The 18,350-nt window shown below is 38.8% G+C and overlaps 1 protein-coding gene across 1 annotated transcript in view; it reads left to right on the top strand.

The window, feature by feature from the left end:
* Nucleotides 1-547: 547 nt before the first annotated feature.
* The window catches only part of TMBIM4 (transmembrane BAX inhibitor motif containing 4), a 28,163-nt gene continuing 10,360 nt past the window's right edge, over nt 548-18,350 (top strand). Inside the window, exons 1-3 of the mRNA XM_047743274.1 lie at nt 548-741; nt 14,619-14,727; nt 16,035-16,140. Coding sequence (XP_047599230.1) covers nt 645-741; nt 14,619-14,727; nt 16,035-16,140 — 312 coding nt within the window. The 5' untranslated portion in view covers nt 548-644. The remainder of the gene's footprint in view (nt 742-14,618; nt 14,728-16,034; nt 16,141-18,350) is intronic.

Raw genomic sequence — 18,350 nt, 5'->3', positions numbered from 1 at the left:
ATTGGTAAGGAGAGGTTGGTAAATCAGTCCTTCGCACTGTCTGTGCCCTCCCATCCCTTCCTTTACTATCCAGTCTCCTTCTTTGTCACCCGTATCTTACCCTAAGCTTCGCCCCTCATCTGAACCTACCCGCATCACTTCAGTCTTCTCTGGTTGGCCCTTGTCTTCTGTGCTCATGGGGCATTACCTCATTCCGAAAGCCTGGCTAATAGAAAGTGCTCAAGAAATTTAGGGAATATTATTAATATTAAAAATAATAAGAAGTGTATCTCCCGTGTGATTATTGAAGGACCATGTGAATGAGCTGAGTATTTGTTGAAAGAACAGATGGATGGGACCTCGCTTCTATCACTTTCAGCAACTCTCCAGGTCAGAGGATTTAAAAAAAGCTTGTCGAGGGAAAATCTGAGAAAAGCTGCATTTTAGATGACGCCGAGAACGTAATTCATTTTCTCTCCGGCCCCAAGCTGAAGCAACCTCCTTCCTCTCAGCCTTAACGCAGCGCTGGGGGTGAGCGCATCGATGAGCGCGGGCTGCGCTCGGCTAGTTGGGGCTGGAGCGCTTCATCCCGGAAGTGGCTTGAAGGACGTTGAGTCCGCGTCGTTTCCCTAACTCGGCGGGGTCGTTGGGGTGCTGCTGCCGACATGGCCGACCCCGACCCCCGCTACCCCTGCTCCTCCATCGAGGATGATTTCAACTATGGCAGCTGCGTGGCCTCGGCCAGTGTGCACATCCGAATGGGTACGTCCTCCCTCCCCCGTCGTCCCTTCCCGTTCCCCTCCCCCCTCCCCTTCCCTCACCCCGGTCCTTGCGGGCGGCTCCGCGCCGAGCCTGCTGCGCTGTCGGCCTCTAGGGGTGGCTTTAGGCTTCCGCCGACAGCTCCTCCAGGGGCCGGGCTCGCTGGCTGAGCGCGGCTCCCTTGGGGTTCAGAGGAAAGCCTGGCTTGCGGCTCCCCGCCCCGCGCCCCGGACTCCGCGGAAGAGCGCCCTCCCCCGGGAGTCGGGAGGAAGCGCTCCCAGGGAGGGCGCGGCCCTGAGGAGGCGCGGTGGTCGGGTAGCTGCGCGTTCCCTTCGGGAACCGTAGCTGAAGCCCATCCCGCTTTAATCCTGCCTTCCTCCCCGTACAAAGGGACATGAAAACCTCGGCAGCCTTTATTTGGCATCTTGATATTAAAAGAAATTCAGGGTTGCTTTTTAAGGTGAAAATAAGTTTATTAGGTGGTTATTGTGACGTGCACCTGAATGCAGTTATTTGCTTACATGTTTTTGGTTTGGGGGTGTGATCGCGTTTCAAGTTTCTGTATACTCGGGTGTGTCCTTTGCTGGGTTGTAGGATGTGTGGGGACAGGGACCATCTCTGTTCTTCTTCACTATTTAGTGTCTGCAAGACCTGGAACTCAACATAAGTTTGAGATTTAATTGAAGCAGTTGCTGGAAATGGAAGCTTTTGAGGGCAATCAAAATGCAGTATTAGTTTTAAGTTATTATGCAGTATTTACTGAATTTAAAATGCTTAAAAAATATAAAATGCTTAGTTTCACGTAAGTGGAGTTCATTGTCCGTTCTAGTTCAGCCAGTTGATTACAGAGGTTGTCCTATATTTTCATTCTGTCCCCGTGGCTGGAACTTATTCTGGAAAAAGAATTAGAACGATCTGATGCGCTAAGAATCTTGATCCCTGACATCTATGATATTTCTGGAATTTGAATTTTGGAATGATTTTGGCAAATGAGCATAGTTTTTTCAATTAAATTTTTAATTGTGGTGAAACACATTTCATTAAAAATGTATGTTCTTAACCATATTTAAATGTACAGTTCAGTAGGTATTCACCTTGTTGTATAACCAGTCTCCAGGACTTTTTAATCTTGTAAAACTGAAATTCTGTATCATCAAAGAACTCGCTGTTTCCCCCTCTCCCAGTGCCTGGCAATGATCATTCTACACTCTGCTTTATGAATTTGGCTCCACTAGATACCTCATATAAGTGGAACCATACAGTGTGTATCTTTTTGTGACTGGTTTATTTCAGTTAGCATGTTTTTAGGTTGTATCCATTTTTTTTTTTTTTTTTTTTTTTAAGAGAGGGAGGTGGGGAGGGGCAGAGGGAGAGGGAGAGAGAGAATATTAAGCAGGCTGCATGCCCTGGGCAGAGCCCATCTTGGGGCTGGATTTCACAACTCTTGAGATCTGACCCAGGCCAAACTCAAGAGTCCAACACTTAACAACTGAGCCACCCAGATGTCCCAGGGTGTATCCATTTTGTAGCATGTGTCACACTTTGCTTTTTTTTTTTTTTTTTTAAGATTTTATTTATTTATTTGACAGATAGAGATCACAAGTAGGCAGAGAGGCAGGCAGAGAGAGAGAGGAGGAGGCAGGTTCCCTGCTGAGCAGAGACACTTTGCTTTTTAAAGCTGAATAATTTTCCATTGTGTGACAAAATCACATTTTGTTTTTCTGTTTAGCCACTTGTAGACATCTGGATAGCTTCCACCTCACTACGAATCACTGCTATAAACATGTGTGCACAATACCCACTTGGGATCCTGCTTTCAGTTGTTTTGTCTGTATACCCAGAAGTGGAATTGCTGGATCATATTTGTTTTAGTGAAAAACCTATTTTTTTCCCACCTGAGTAGGGAAAGAACCAGTTCTTCCTCCCGTGTTTCTCCTTTATTACTCACACAGAACACTTCAGTTTTGATACTTGTGGTCACCAAGAGTGTGTCCCCCCCCCCCCCCATATCAGGCAGTTTCTCCATGACACCCGCTCTGTGTCATAAACTCATGACACATGAGTTCATGAGACTTGAGTCTGAACTCAATTCTGATGCTCTCTCTGAGTGGATAGTATCAGATTCCCCAGGTTAAGGTCTCAGTCCCATTTAAGACTGCTCTCACCCCACTTCAGATACTGGTTGCAAGTAATAGGTCCCCAGGTTACCCATAACTTGTCAGACTTGGCTATACATTGAAGGTCCCCATGACTCCCTTTTTGGTTTTGATGAATTTACCAGAGCAGCTCACAGAACTCAAGGAAACATTTATATTTACCAGTTTATTAAAAGATACAGGTAAACAGCCAGATGAAGAGAGATAACAGTGGGAGGCACAGGTGCTTCTGTCCCCACAGAGTTGAGTTGTGTCACCCTTCCAGCATATGGATGCGTTCACCAACCTGGAAGCTCTCCAAACCCCATACTCGTAAGGTTTTATGGAGGCTTCCTCACTTAGGGATATCAATTATTAGCTCCATATTCAATCTTTTCTCTTCTCCCCACTTCGGCAGGGCTGAAAATTCTGCACTTGCTTATGGCTTGTTCTTTCTGGTGACCAGCCCTCATCTGAGAGCTCATGTGGGATCACCTCAGTAGAACAAAAGACACACCTATTACACAGAAAATTATCAGGGTTTCAGGAACACTGTGTCAGCAACTGGGGTGAAAGACCAAATGTTAGAACAAAAGATGCTCCTAGTGCTCTTATCAGTTAGGAAGTTACAAGGGTTCCGAGAACTCTGTGCCAGGAAGCTGGGGCAGAAACCAAAATATATATTTTACATCATCTCACAGTATGGTAATTGTATTTTTAGTGTTTTAGGGAATCACGATACTGTTTTACATCGCGACAACACCATTTTCTATTCTAACCAACATTGCACCAGTGTTGCAGTTTCTCTACATTCTCACTGACACTTGTTCTTTTCCCTGTTTCTCTGAAGGTAGCCATCCACATGGGTATGAGGTGATATCTCATTGTGGTTTTGCTTTGCATTTCCCTAATAATTAGTAATGTACAGCATCTTTTCATATACTTATGGGCCATTTGTATCTTCTTTGTAAAAATGTTATTTAAATACTTTGCCCTTTTTTAAGATGGACTTAATTTTTTTAAGCAGTTTAGGTTCACAGCAAACGGAATGGGAAGTACAGAGTTCCTACATAACCTGTTCCTACTCATACATGACCTTTCCCACTTTGTTATAATCCATGAGCCTAAGCTGACACATTATCACCCAGAGTCCATAGTTTAATATATTAGAGTTCACTCTCACTATTGTACATCCTATGGGTTTGACAAATACATAAAGACAAAGATCCCCCATTATAGTATTATATGGGATAGTTTCATTGTCTTAAAACCCCTCTATGCTCTGCTTGTTCATCCTTCCCTCCCACCGGCCCCTATAACCACTGATCTCTTTATTGTCTCCATAGTTTTACCTTTTCCAGAATGTTGTATAGTTGGAATCATACAGTATATAGCCTTTTCAGATTGATTTCTTTAACTTAGTAATGTGCATTCAAGATTCCTCCGTATCTTTTCATGGCTTGATGGCTTATTTCTCTTTAGTGCTGGATAATAGTCCATTGTCAGCATGTACTTCAGTTTACTCATTCCCCTACTGAAGGACATCTTGGTTGCCTCCAAGTTTTGGCAGTTATGGCTAAAGTTACTATATAAACCTCCATGTGTAGATTTTTTTGTAGTCATAAGTTTTCAGCTCATTTGGATAAATGCCAAGGAGTATGATTGCTGGATTGTATGATGAGAGTATGTTTAGTTCTGTAAGACACTGCTAGAGCACAGTCCTGGATCGTGTTAAGAGTGTGATTAGTTTTGTAAGAAACTGTCAAACCATCCTCCAAAATAGCTATACCACTTTGCATTCCAGCAGCAATGAATGAGAGTTCCTGTTGCTAGACATTCTTGTCAGCATTTGGTGGTGTCAGGTTTTGGATTTCAGCCATTCTAATAGGTGTGTAGTGTTTTAATTTGCATTTCCTTGATGACATATGATGTTCAACATCTTTCCATATGTTATTTGCTATCTGTATATTTTGTTCAGTGAGGTGTCTGTTCAGGTCTTTTGCCTGCTTTTTCAGTGAGTTGTTCATTTTCTTATGGTTGAGTTTGAAGAGTTCTTTGTATATTTTGGATAACAGTAGTTTTATCAGATGCATCTTTATAAATGTTTTCTGTTAGTCTGTGGCATCTCATTCTCTTGACTTTGCCTATATTTTAATTGGGTTATTTATTTTTTTGTTACTGAATTGTAAGAATTCCTTATATATTCTAGATATTAACCTCTTATATATAATGACTTAAAATTCTCTCCCATTCTGTAGGTTACCTTTTTACTATGTTGATTACATCCTTTGATGTACAGCGTTTTAAATTTTGATGTAGGACAGTTTATCTATTTTTACTTTTGTTGCCTGTGCTTTTAGTGTCATATTCAAGAAATCATTGCCAAACCCAATGTCATGAAGCTTTTCCCCTGTGTTTTTTTCCTAGGGTTTTTACAGTTTTAGGTCTGATGTTTAGGCCTTGAAGTTATTTTGAGTTAATTTTTGTACATGACGTAAGGTAAGGGTTCAACTTAATTCTTTCACATGTGGCTATCCAGTTTTCCTAGCACTGTTTATTGAAGAGATAGTGCTTTCCTTCATTGAATGGTGTTGGCATTCTTGTTGAAAAGCACTTGACCATATATGCACAGGTTTACTTCTGGTCTTCTGTTCCATTGTTCTATATGTCTCTCTTGCTAGTATTTGTTGATAAGTTTCAAGTCAGTATTCACCAAGGATACTGGTTTGTAGTTTTCTTTTCTTCTAGTGTCTTTGGCTTTGATATTGGGGTAAAGCTGGTTTATAGAATGAATTTGGGAGTATTCTTTCCTCTTCAGCTTTTTGGGATAGTTTGTGGAAGATTGGTTTTCAAACTCAGCTTTTTACTATATGTTTGCTTAAACCAGTAAGGCAGTGTCAGATTCCATTCATCTGTAAAGTGGACAGTGATGATGTGACGATGCAATACATTAGAGTGATTAAGAACTGTTACTGCAAAAGAACACCCAGTGGATTAGAACTCCTGGCTATGGCCTAGATAGATACCAGAGGGAAAATGACGGTCTCTGCTGATCCCAAAGGTGATAAAGAAAGAGAATCAGTGACTTCAGGGAAGGACAGGGATAGACAACGGCAGCTAGTGCGGCAAATTACATTTCTGTGGAGGTGGTATCAGATGTGTGAATAGAAGGCGGTTATTAGAGAAATCTTAGTCAGTTAGGATACTGCCATTTAGGAAAATTTTGAATCATTAATATTCCTTTAATAGATACACTACATTTTTTTAAAACTACATTTTATTGAATGTAAAGGAAGTGAGGAAATAAAAGTTTTGGAAGTCTCAGTTGCTGTCCTTAAGGCATTAGTTGGGTTGGCCAGTGGTCAAACTAATCTGTGATAGCAACTTAATGAAATTCTAAAGTGCCAAGTCTGGAGGGAATTTAGGGAAGGAAATGAGAGTGTGTGAACCAGAATAATCTAGGCAAGCTTCAAGGAGGAAGTAGAATCCCAGTGGAGGGCTGGTTTGGATATATAAATGCTGAAAAAATTTTGTAATAACAATATTGTTATTTTGCCTGGAATTACAGTCCCTAACGTAATGTACACATATGTTTTACAGAAAACTAAGTTTCCAAACACTTGTCTAAAATAGCATAGTTCTTTGCAGTGAGGCTGGGGGACTAGAAACCAGGTTTCATAATCCCTAGGTGAATGCTCTTTCCACATGTCTGCATATGTAGATTATTTTTAAAGAAATAATTAGCCTTATACTTGATTTACCTCCATAGGTCTCAGGTCACTATAACAATGCTGATCAAATACCAGAAACTCAATAATTCATGAATATTTAAATAATGCAAAAGCATTTTACTTAGGAGCTCTGATAATTGAGCTGGTAATTAAGCTGACTACGTCTGTATTAAAAAACTGGTTCTCATCTGTCTCTGGTTCTTTACTAAATAAATGGTAAAACAAAGTGAACCCTCCCCCTGACTTTTAAAACAAATTAAGTTTTGTTTTTTTAAAGCAGGATAAGTTAGCTGACCTAATGCCTTAAGGAGAACAACTGTGACTTCAAAACTTTTACTTCCTCACTGCCTTTAGATGCAGTAAAAAGAGGTTCCTTTAAAAATGTAATGCGTATGTTTTCTGGGAAATACTTTTGGAACATCATATCTAAAATGTCATTACTCATTGGTGGAAAGCACAAATCGTGAAGCTACAGGAGAGTTTTGTGGGAATGAATTTCTGAGTAAGTCTCTGTCTTGAGCTCTTTACAGTACCAATTAACCTAGTTGATGTAACTAGTTGTAATATATATGTAACATAGTAGTCTATTAAGCTAGTCTGTTTTAGCTATGTGTATATTTTGAAACACTAAAACATATACTATTTTATAGACTCAGAAGCACAACATTATAATCTTTGGGATGATATTATACGTTACTACAACTTATTTTCATTTACAGTTTTTTTTAATTTAAAAAAAGCAGTACATGTAGCTTTATCAGTCTCCAAAGAGATTGTACCTGATTGACTCCTGACAAACAATATATGAGGGTACTTTTTTGCACCCTCACCAACACGGAGTATCATCAGACTCTTTTCTTATTTGGCAGTCTGTTCGATCAGGGGTTGGCAAACATGTTCTACAAATTGCCAAATAGTGAATATTTTCAGCTTTGTGGGGCCATGAGGCCTCTGTTGCAACTAGTCAGCTCTACCTTTGTAGTGCAGAAGCAGTTGGAGATGATACATACACGATATATACATGGGAGCACTAGTCTGGCCCAAGAAAATTTTACTTACAAAATCCAATGGTGGGCTCCAGTTAGCCCAGGAGCCTTAGTTTGCTGACTCTCCTGGTAGGTAAAAAATATTGCCTTGTTTTGGAGCGCCTGGGTGACTCAGTGGGTTGAAGCCTCTGCCTTCAGCTCAGGTCATGATCCCGGGGTCTTGGGATCGAGCCCCGCGTCGGGCTCTCTGCTTAGCGGGGAGCCTGCTTCCTCCTCTCTCTCTCTCTGCCTGCCTCTCTGCCTACTTATGATCTGTCTGCCAAATAAATAAATAAAAAAAATTGCCTTGTTTTAATTTGCATTTCTTTAGCTTTGTAAGTAAAAATGAGCATTTTCCTTTATTTACAAAACTGTTGGGCCTTGTACTGATATTAAGGATATATAGCAGTGACCAGACAACATTTTTCAGTCTTTATGAAATGTAGTTTGGCAACAGTTTAAGGAAGGAATGGTCAGGGAACGTGCGCTTTTTTTTTTTTTTTTTTAAGATTTTATTTATTTGTCAGAGAGAGAGAGCAAGAGTGAGCACAGGCAGATAGAATGGCAGGCAGAGGCAGAGGGAGAAGCAGGCTCCCTGCTGAGCAGGGAGCCCGATGTGGGACTCGATGCCAGGACGCTGGGATCATGACCTGAGCAGAAGGCAGCCGCTTAACCAACTGAGCCACCCAGGTGTCCCAGGGAACGCGCTCTTAAAGGAGATGGCAGTTGTGATAAGAAGCAGCTAGCTACATTTATTAGTGATCTGTTGCTTTATAAAAAATTACCCTCAAACTTAGTAACGTAGAACGAACACATAGTTATTGTCTCACAGTTTCTGAGGGCCAGGATTCTGGGCCAGGATTTGACTTGGTTCTGGCTCAAGGTGTCTCATGAGATTCTAGCCAAGATGGGGACTTTGGCTGTAGTCAGCTGAAGGCATGAGTGGACTGGAGGATCTTCCTGAAAATCTTCCTCACGTGGATGTTGACAGAAGGCCCCTCAGTTCTTTGCCACATGACCTTCTTCATAGGCCCCTGTGTGACCTTATGGCATGGAACGTAGCTTCCCCCAGAGCATGTGATCCATTAGAGAGCAACGAGGAAGCCACAGTGTCTTTAATGAACTAGTCATGGTACTCATGCACCATCACATCTCCCTTCTTGTATTCATTTGAAGCAAGTTACTAAGTCCAGTCCACACTCCAGGGGAGGGGATTTAGGCCCCACCTTTAGAAGGTAAGTGTCAAATAATTGGTGGGCCTGTTTTAAACGACCACAGCCTTTCCTCTGGTTACAGATTTTTCTGTTTTCCACTTGAAAGGCTAATACCCTCTAAAAGTCTTATTCCAGTATAGCCTCAATGCAAGATCCGGAATTTTTGTCATCTAAATAAATTTCAGATGTGAATGAGGCCTCTTGGGTGTAGTTTCTTAAGTATATACTCTGAGTATATTTTCTTTTGAAGACTTCGGAACTAAAGAGACAAATTGATCTGTACCCACACCCCCAGCATCTGGTGATTGGACAGGCATAATGTGGTGGCATTTTTTCCAATAAAATTCCTCAGAACCTTTTTGGGTTTCCTCTGGTTCTTCTTGAGGTTCATTCTGGTAGATAAAAGCCACACTGAGAAATGTCTTGGAGTCAGCTTAGAGGAGTGATGGCTTCCTCAAGCTTGTCAGAAGCCCTGTTGTTTGAATGGTTTTTCTGAGGTGCAAAATTAGATATTTGTGAGTTTTAACAAAGGATTTTACAATCACATCCTCTGTCTCTGCTCTTGTATTTTAGTATAAGCAGCAAGAGGCCAGCAAGTACCTTCAGTACTTTGTCTGGAAATCTTTAGTTTGAACCCACATTTCGTTAGTACATTTTCTACTTTCTGTGTTCCCATAGGTGACAGTGTTGCTAATTTTTTTTGCCAGTACAAAACAAGGATTCTCTTACTTACCTCCAGTTTCCAATAAGGTTTTCCTCACTTTACTTTAAGCTGTGACTCCCAGCTTCCTCAAAGGTATCATCCGTCTATAAATAGCTTTTTCAAGATTTTTTGAGCTTTTACCTCAAAGACCTGCCATCTTCCATCCACTGCCTGATTCCAGAGCCTCTTCCGTATTTTAGATTTTTGGTGTGGCAGCACCCTACTTTCAGGTGCCAAGGTCTAAATGAGTTTTCTATTGCTGTGTGACAAATTACCACAAAATATAGTGGCTTGAATAAATATCTTTTTTATCAGTTTTTAAGAGCCAGGCATCTTACTTATTCTAGATTAGGATTTGTCATAGGTTCTAGTCAAAATGTAGGCTGGGGCTGAAGTCAACTGAACGATATACTTCCAAGAATTCTCACTCACATCACTATTAGCAACAGACTTTCTTCTCACTGGCTGTTGGCAGGAGACCTCACTTTCCCACTTGGTGGATCTTTCCGTAGTACTACTTGAGTTTCCTCACAACATTGGCAGCTGGCTTCTCCTGTAGAATTCATTCTCAGTGGGGCCAATAATGGCTGCCAAGAGGGTGAAAACTGGTTCTTGAGGTGGAGAGCAAAAAACCTTCAGATTTTACAATGGTTTGTAGCCTTCTGAAGAACCATGATACATAGACAGATGTACAGTATGTTTGTGCCATTAAAATTTTATTGGGGGACTATTAGGAAAATAATGTCCAGAAGGCTTCTTAGGTACACAGTGAAAAAGGTTGAGAAACAATGCCATAGAGTGAGTCTTCTAAGAAGACTCTTATAATATAATATGATAGTAATAAACTAATAAAAAATAATTACTTTTTTCTTTTAACTGAGGTATAAAAATTGCCATTTATGACTTAGTATTAGAAATAATACACATTGTCACTTCTGCCTTATTCTTTTTGTTGGAAGCGAGTCCCTTAAGGGAGTGTCAAAAACTGTGGATGTTTTAAACTACCATTCCATGTAAAGAAGGACACAGGCATTCCAGGCAGGGGAAACAGCAAGGGCAAAGGCCCAGACAAAGAAGGAGTTGGCATGCTTGCTGAACAGAGAGGTAGTTAGTGTGGGTAAAGCTAGTGAGGAAAGGAAGGAGTGGTTGGTGTGAGATGAGGTTGGAAAAGTTGTATATCAGGTAGGGCCTTGTAGACCTCAGTGCTTTTAATTTTATTCTAAGTGTTTAAGCAGGGAGTCACATGACATCGTTCATTTTATAAAAAGATCACTCTGACCACTGTGTGAAGGATGTGGGACAGGAATGGAAGCATGCTTTGGTAGTAGGTGACAGCTCCTACAGCTTGTGGCTAGAGAGGTAGCAGAGACTAATGAGGAGCACCTGTTGTACTTTATGAGTGAAGGCTCCAGTAGATATGGATAGTTGGAAGAAGGGAGGCAAATCAGAGATGATGCCCCCACATTTTTGGTGTGGGGGATGTTGGTGCTGGTTACTGATAAGAAGACTGGGAGAAGGATAGATCTGGGTAGAAATGAAGAGTTGCTGTTCTGGCCATGTTAAGTTTGAGTAGAAGAAAAGGGGCAATAAAAGTAGCAGGGTTAGAGATCAGGAGTAAATTGAAAGATAATTGCTGTTTGGTTTATATTCTTTTCCTCTTGGCTTTTTTATTTTGCTCTGTGAGCTAAGTATGTATAGCCTGTGCCACATTTTGTATTAGTTATTCAAAATGGGTGTCCCATGTTGCTTTTCCTTTGGATCTGATTAAAGGTCCTTTTAAATTTTTATTTTATTTTTTAAAGATTTATTTGTTTTAGAAAGAGAGTGCACATGCCCACGTGCACGTGGGGGAAGGGGCAGAGGGAGAGGGAGAATCTCAAGCGTACTCTTCACTGAGTGCACAGCCTGATGGGCTCGATCTCACAACGCTGAGATCATGACCTGAGCTGAAATCAAGAGTCAGAAGCTTAACCAACTGAGCCACTTAGGTGTTGCTAAGGTCCTTTTTAAAAAGTGTCTAGAAATCTAGAATATTGGCATAAGGATTATTTTTATGAATATGAGTTTATTGGCTTACCACAGGTTTCTTTGATTTTTTAATTTTTAAAAAGATTCTATTTATTTGACACAGAGAGAGAGCGCGCACAAGCAGGGGAGTGGCAGGCAGAGGGAGCGGGAATAGCAGGCTCACCACCGAGCACGGAACCCGATGCAGGACTCAATTCCAGGACTCCAGGACCATGACCTGAACCAAAGGCAGATGCTCAACGTCCGAGCCACCCAGGCACCCTTCTTTAATTTAAAAAAAAAAAAAAAAAGATTTTAAGTAATCTGTATACCCAGTGTGGGGCTTGAAATTACAACCCCAAGATCAAGAGTCACATTCTCTTAACCTACCAGCCAGGTGCCCCAGCTTAGCACAGGTTTCTTTAAAATGTTTTTCTATTGCAAAAGTAATAAATATTTACTGGTGATATAAAAAACACAGATTAGCAAAGAACTGAGCATGCAAATCATCTTCAGTCATGTTGCTCAGAGAAAACCATTATTAACACCTTAGTGTATATTCTTCCACACTTTCATTACATATGCACTTGTGTGCACACACCCATATCCAAATAAACATTAAATATACTATTTTGAACTATGGAACAGTTCCACGAAATGGTAAAAATTAACATTAACTTTCACTGCTTAATTGAGAAAATATATGGAATAGGTTTGAGTTATGTGAGGTACATAATATGGTATCAAAATTAAATGTATGATTTTTTTTTTTTGCAGTCTGGAAAATCCCTTGAGGGAATAATAATTTGGCCTTTAGTTTAGTAATTAAATCTGTGGAAAGATAGCCCAAATAACATTGTCCATGACAGTAATATGTGCTTTTCTCTGCTCTTGTGAGAAAGGTGGAAATGACCTTCCACAGCATGCAGACATCAGGGACTTTTTAAGAAAGCAAGTTATAGATCTGTGGTGGAAATTAGCTCTATTTGTCTCCTTTCCGTTTAAGTCATATACCTATGTGTAGGCCAGAATACACATGATAATCAGTGTTACTGTGAGTCATTGGTTAACTTATATGCTCAGTAAAATCTGTTTAAGACATCAGGAAAAATTCACTGTATATTTTGGAAAAGGTACCAGAGGGAAACATTAATTAAGATTTAATTTGGGGTCATTTTAAGGATTAAATCTTTGGTATTTTGGAAAATTCCTTTATTCTCATAGAATATTTATTACTTGATATTTAGCTGACCTGCCATCAAAGTACTTCATCCTCACTTAGGAAGCCGGGTCTAGTACGGATTCTTTTCAGAGAGAACATTTATTGTATGGGCATTGTCATGACAAGCAAGAAACGATGTTTCATCTGGTTTGTTGGGTGAAACTCATTTAACAATTTTTTTTTTTTAAGATTTTATTTATTTATTTGACAGAGAAAGAGCACAAGTAGGCAGAGTGGCAGGGAGAATCAGGCTCTCTGCTGAGCAAGGAGCCCAATGTGGGGCTCCATCCCAGGACCCCCGGATCATGGCTCAAGCTGAAGGCAGCTGCTTAACCGACTGAGCCACCTGGGCACCCCCATTCAACAATGTTTTTACTGCCTCTCTAAGCACAGTCAGTGTCAGTGCTCTACAAAAGTTACGTGGCTCCACTATTGTTCTAGAGTAACACAGTCGAGTGGCAAAATTTACCTTTCATAAATTCAATACAAATTATTTAAAAGCAAATAAAATGTACTGAGCATTGTGTGCCATCCACTTGGCTGGGTGTTTGGGGTACAAAAATGAGTGAGATGTGTTCCCTGTTATTAGGGAGGTTTTTAGTCTTTAGAGTTTAATGAGAGTTAATGGCCAGTAGGCTTATTAATTATAAAATAAAGCAATTAGATGTATGTTCAGGGTGTCCTGGGAACAGAAGGAGCATTTAATTCAGACTGGGGAAATGAGAAAGGCTGAATGTTGAAAGATTAGCAGCTAAGGGGGTGAGGGAAAAGGATGTTATTATCAGTATGTGTACATAGAGGAGTTGGAAACAATGTCTTTTTTTCTGAAATTGGTGGTGAGTTGGGTGTTCACAGTATTTATGTCATCTGTATGGCAGATGACTTTACTAAGTTTTTTAATCATTAGGCCTTAGAGTTGATTTACGGATGTTAATAATAAAATACACTGAAAGTAAGAATTCTTTTGTGTAGAAGAAACTAGAGGCACTATATGTGAGAAATAAAAGGAGGTGAGTAAAAATAAGTTTATATATTATTTGCCTTTTAGGGATAAGTTTTCATTTTGAGGAAGCATTTTTACTGCTTGGAAATTTGGATTTCTTTTTAAAATTTATGTCTAATCATATGTCTTCTTTTCCTGGTTTTCAGTCTCAAGATAGATTTGTTATTTAGAAATGTTCTATTTTTAATCTTTTTGCTTTGTTGTATGCTGCTATGTACAAATATTTGTTTTATACTTTTTATTTTGATGAAAACATTTTCTTTTCTTTCTTTCTTCTTTTTTTTTTTTAAAGTAAGCTCTGCATCCAACAGGGGGTTTGAACAACAACCCCAAGTACAAGAGTCATATGCTCTACTGACTGAGTCAGCCAGGTACCTCATTGCTGAAAACATTTTCATTATGGGCTATTAATTTTTTTTTAAGATTTTACTTATTTATTTGATAGAGAGCACAAGCAGGAGGAACAGTAGGCAGAGTGAGTGGGAGAAGCAGGCTTCCTGCTGAGTGGGGAACCTGATGCAGGGCTCTATCTCAGGACCTTGGGATCATGACTTGAGCTGAAGGCAGATGCTTAACCCACTGAGCCACCCAGGGGTCCCAGGGCTATTAATTTTTTTTAAACTCACGCTTATTTACAATTTGTGATTTCTTTGCAAGTGTTTTTCTTATTTTTTTTTTTGGTTGTTGTTGTTGCTTAGTTTAAGTTTTAGGCTACATTATTTGGATTAAGATTTAAAGATTATATATAAAAGTTTAATGTTTCTAAGAGGAGATTTGATCTTGCTGTTCTATGATAAATGCTTAAGAAAATAATCATGTATAATTATTTTTCTTTTTCAGCCTTTCTAAGAAAAGTCTACAGCATCCTTTCTCTGCAAGTTCTCTTAACTACAGTGACAGCTGCTTTTTTTTTATACTTTGAGTCTATACGGACAGTTGTACATGAAAGGTAGGCTGATGATTCTGAAACCTTTCCAGCTGCTGCTTATGATCAAATGGCCATATTATAAGCAAAGTTCTTTTCTTTTTTCTATTAACTCCTGAGGTTAGAATGTAAAAAACATTCATTATTAACTCTTACACAGAAGACTAGTTTTGAGAAAATGTTCTTGCAACATGGTCTTTACCTCTGAACTTTTTAGCTTACAGTTTTGTAGGTTTAAACCTTCATCTCCTCAGGTAGTAGTAAGAATTTTTACTGTATGCAACTATTTGAAGTTTTATTTATTTATTTGTTTTTTGCTTTTATTATGCCTATGCCTAGTCCCCCAAGCCTAAGACTGCTTGAAAAATAAAGGTACTTAATAAATGTATATGTAATTTTTCTTAATGTTGGCTCATGACTAAGATAATTTCACTGAGAAAAAGGAGCTTTGTATGGTTCATCCCTAATTTGTTTAGGATCTGACCTCCAAAATGATGATTTCCATGGCTAAAAGTTATATAGATTTTGTATATTAAAGGAAAAATAAGGAGTGAATATTTTCCTGGAAGTAGACAATTTCTATCATCCCTCCCCCTACAAAAAAAATGAGTTTGCTCTTTGGGCTCAAGTTCTTTAATTTAGATTACAGCTATATAGTAAATGTATATAAAATTTACTTACTGTTTAATAGTTATTCTTTATTGTATTTCTGTTAAAACAGTATGGTAATTGTAAAAATTACTCAAATACGAAAGAAGTTCATGAAGTAAAAAGGAAAAGTCTTCCTTATTCATTGTGGGTTCTTTTCTTTGTCTTGCTTTCCTGCCCAGCTCACAGTCCTCACATTCCCTGAATGGAAAAATCATTTATTTGGACAGTTTGGTGTCATTTCTTCCAGATTTCCTTTTCTTAACTTCACAAACAAATAAAACATTTTATTAAATTGGTTATTACTATTTTATTAAATTGGTCAATTTATTAAATTGATCAATACTATTTATACTATTTTTAAGGTTATTTATTAATTATGAATTTATATTTATATTATTTATTTATATTATAATATATAAAATATATTTACTTATATTATCTTATTTATTTATTATTTATTATTTATTTATTTGACACAGAGAGAGAGAGAGATCACTAGTAGGCAGAGAGACAGGCAGAGAGAGAGAAGGGGAAGCAGATTCCCCACTGAGCAGAGAGCCCAATGCGGGGCTTGTTCCCAGAACCCTGAGATCATGACCTGAGCTGAAGGCAGAGGCTTAACCCACTGAGCCACTCAGGCTGTTTTTAAACTTAAAAATGTTTTCAATTTTGTCTTTCAGTCCTGCCTTAATTTTAGTGTTTGCCCTTGGATCTTTGAGTTTGATTTTAGTATTGACTGTAAACAGACATAAGCATCCCCTTAACCTGTACCTGCTTTTTGGATTTGTGAGTATTTTGACAATATCTTTAACTTTAACGTTTATTTCTGTGTTTTAACTGTATTTATTTAATTGAATGCAGATACATACATAATAGCAGAACAACATTAATGTTTTTAATAAACAAATATTTTAGGAAATTATAATTAATTTTAGAATTTTTAACATTTGTCAGTTTCAGAGTTTTTTTTTCTGTGAATAATGGTATAGTAGAAAAAAGTAGTGAAGTGGGATCTCATGACCTGGCTTTGCCACTTTCTGGTTATGTGACGTTTGGCAGGGTGTTTAGCCTTTCTGTACCTAAGTCTGCTTGTATGTACAATGGACGTGTTAAAGTGGATTATCTCTGTGATACTTTGAACCCCTAATATTCTGTGATTTTCTTGGGAAAAAATTGTAACCTTAATTTCATAGACCTTAAAGTAAAATCTTTATGATTAATTCCTCAGTGTTATTTTTTTATCTTAGTACTCTGTTCTTTTAAAGAACCTCTTTGCTCAATTGATGTGCTCTACTAATATGTTTTAAAATCATGAGTGGGGAACTTCACTTTAGGTCATGTCTATTTAGATATTTGTGAAAATGAAAACCCAGACCACTGTGTATAAAAACCCAATCCTGTAATATGACCAGAATAAGTTGGTAAAGCTCAAGTTATATGTTTTTTAAATTATTTTTCTTGTTCTCTTACCCAGTATGACTTTGGGTTCTAACCAAAAATTTACTTCAAAATATTTCAAACTAATATTAATAATATTTATAGGCAAGAGTGAAAATGCTATTTACTAGATTCATTTGTTTTAATCTTAAGAAAGTTTATGAATTCTGGTAACAAGGTTATATTAATATGATGAAAGAAAAGCTCATGATTTCAGAAATTTCAATTATAGGAAAGGTTATTCATTTAAATCTTAGGTTCTTTTGTTTCCTGAGTACTGTTTTGGGGTGGTGGTATATTTTCCTAGTATTACCTTTTCTCCTGTTCATCCTCTCCTGTTTCTTTTGGATACTTGAGTATGGGGTAGGATTTCTTACCTAAAATCAGGTCACAAATGCCAAGAATGAGGTTTAATTTTATTTTTCCAGAAAAAAAAAATACTTCTGTCGTCTTTTGCTATCACTTCCTTGACACTGTCAACGACATCATGACAAAATATTGCCTCCACATCCATGTACAATTTCTAATGCCATTTTTGCTCTAGTTCTGATAGGTTTCTTGATTTCAGGTAGGGAAAGTTAGAAGGAGTGCTTCCACCAAGAGTATGAGTACATAGCCACTGATGTTACTTCTGGCTTTGCCTTTATGATATGGTCTCTCAGGTAGTTGGTAAAATCTAACTAGAGTAAGCATTTATTAATTTTTTTTTGAGAGAGAGAATGTGTGAGAGCGGGGTGGGGGGCAGAAGGAGAGGGAGAGAATCGCAGCAGGCTCCATGCTCAGCATGCAGCCTGAAGTGAGGCTTGATCTCTGGACCCTGAGTTCAGGACCTGAGCTGAAATCAAGACTTGGACGCTTAACTGACTTAGCTACCCAGGCGTCCCTAGAATAAGCATTTAAAACAAAATAAATGTATGTAGTTAAGGAGACAGAGAAGCTAGAGGATAAAAATTCAACATTCCTAAATCTTTTATTTGGGATATGAGTTCAGCTACATATGACATGGGTGAAACAAGATGGTTTGCTTCTCTTTCATGTAAAAATCTGCATGATTGTGTAGTGAAGTTGTTAGGGGTTCAGGTACCTGCTATGGTTCAAGGACTCCTGAAGCAGTGTATGGCATAAGATAGCTCACCACCATAGCCATATGCCATCCAGTTATTTTTAAAATGAGAAGAGAAAAGGGAGAGCAAGCCCCTTTGCTTTTTTTTTTTTTTTAAGATTTTATTTATTTATTTGACAGAGATCACAACTAGGCAGAGAGGCAGGTAGAGAGAGGGAGGGGGAAGCAGGCTCCCTGCCGAGCAGAGGGCCCAAGTTGGGGCTCCATCGCAGGACCCTGGGATCATGACCTGAGCTGATGGCAGAGAATTTAACTCACTGAGCCACCCAGGCGCCCCAGCCACTTTGCTTTTAGTACTTGTACCCCTCCCCACGCACATTCTGTTGGCTAGAATAAAGTCCTATGACCAGAGGTAGCTAAAAGGAAGGCTGAGAAATGTAATGTTTAATCTGAATAGCTATGTGTCCAGGTAAAAGTTCTGTTACTAGGGAAGGAA

This window comes from Lutra lutra, chromosome 8 (assembly GCF_902655055.1).
Source record: "Lutra lutra chromosome 8, mLutLut1.2, whole genome shotgun sequence".
NCBI lineage: Eukaryota > Metazoa > Chordata > Mammalia > Carnivora > Mustelidae > Lutra > Lutra lutra.
The sequence above is the reverse complement of the archived record's forward strand: the minus strand, read 5'-3'. Positions and strand labels throughout refer to the sequence as shown.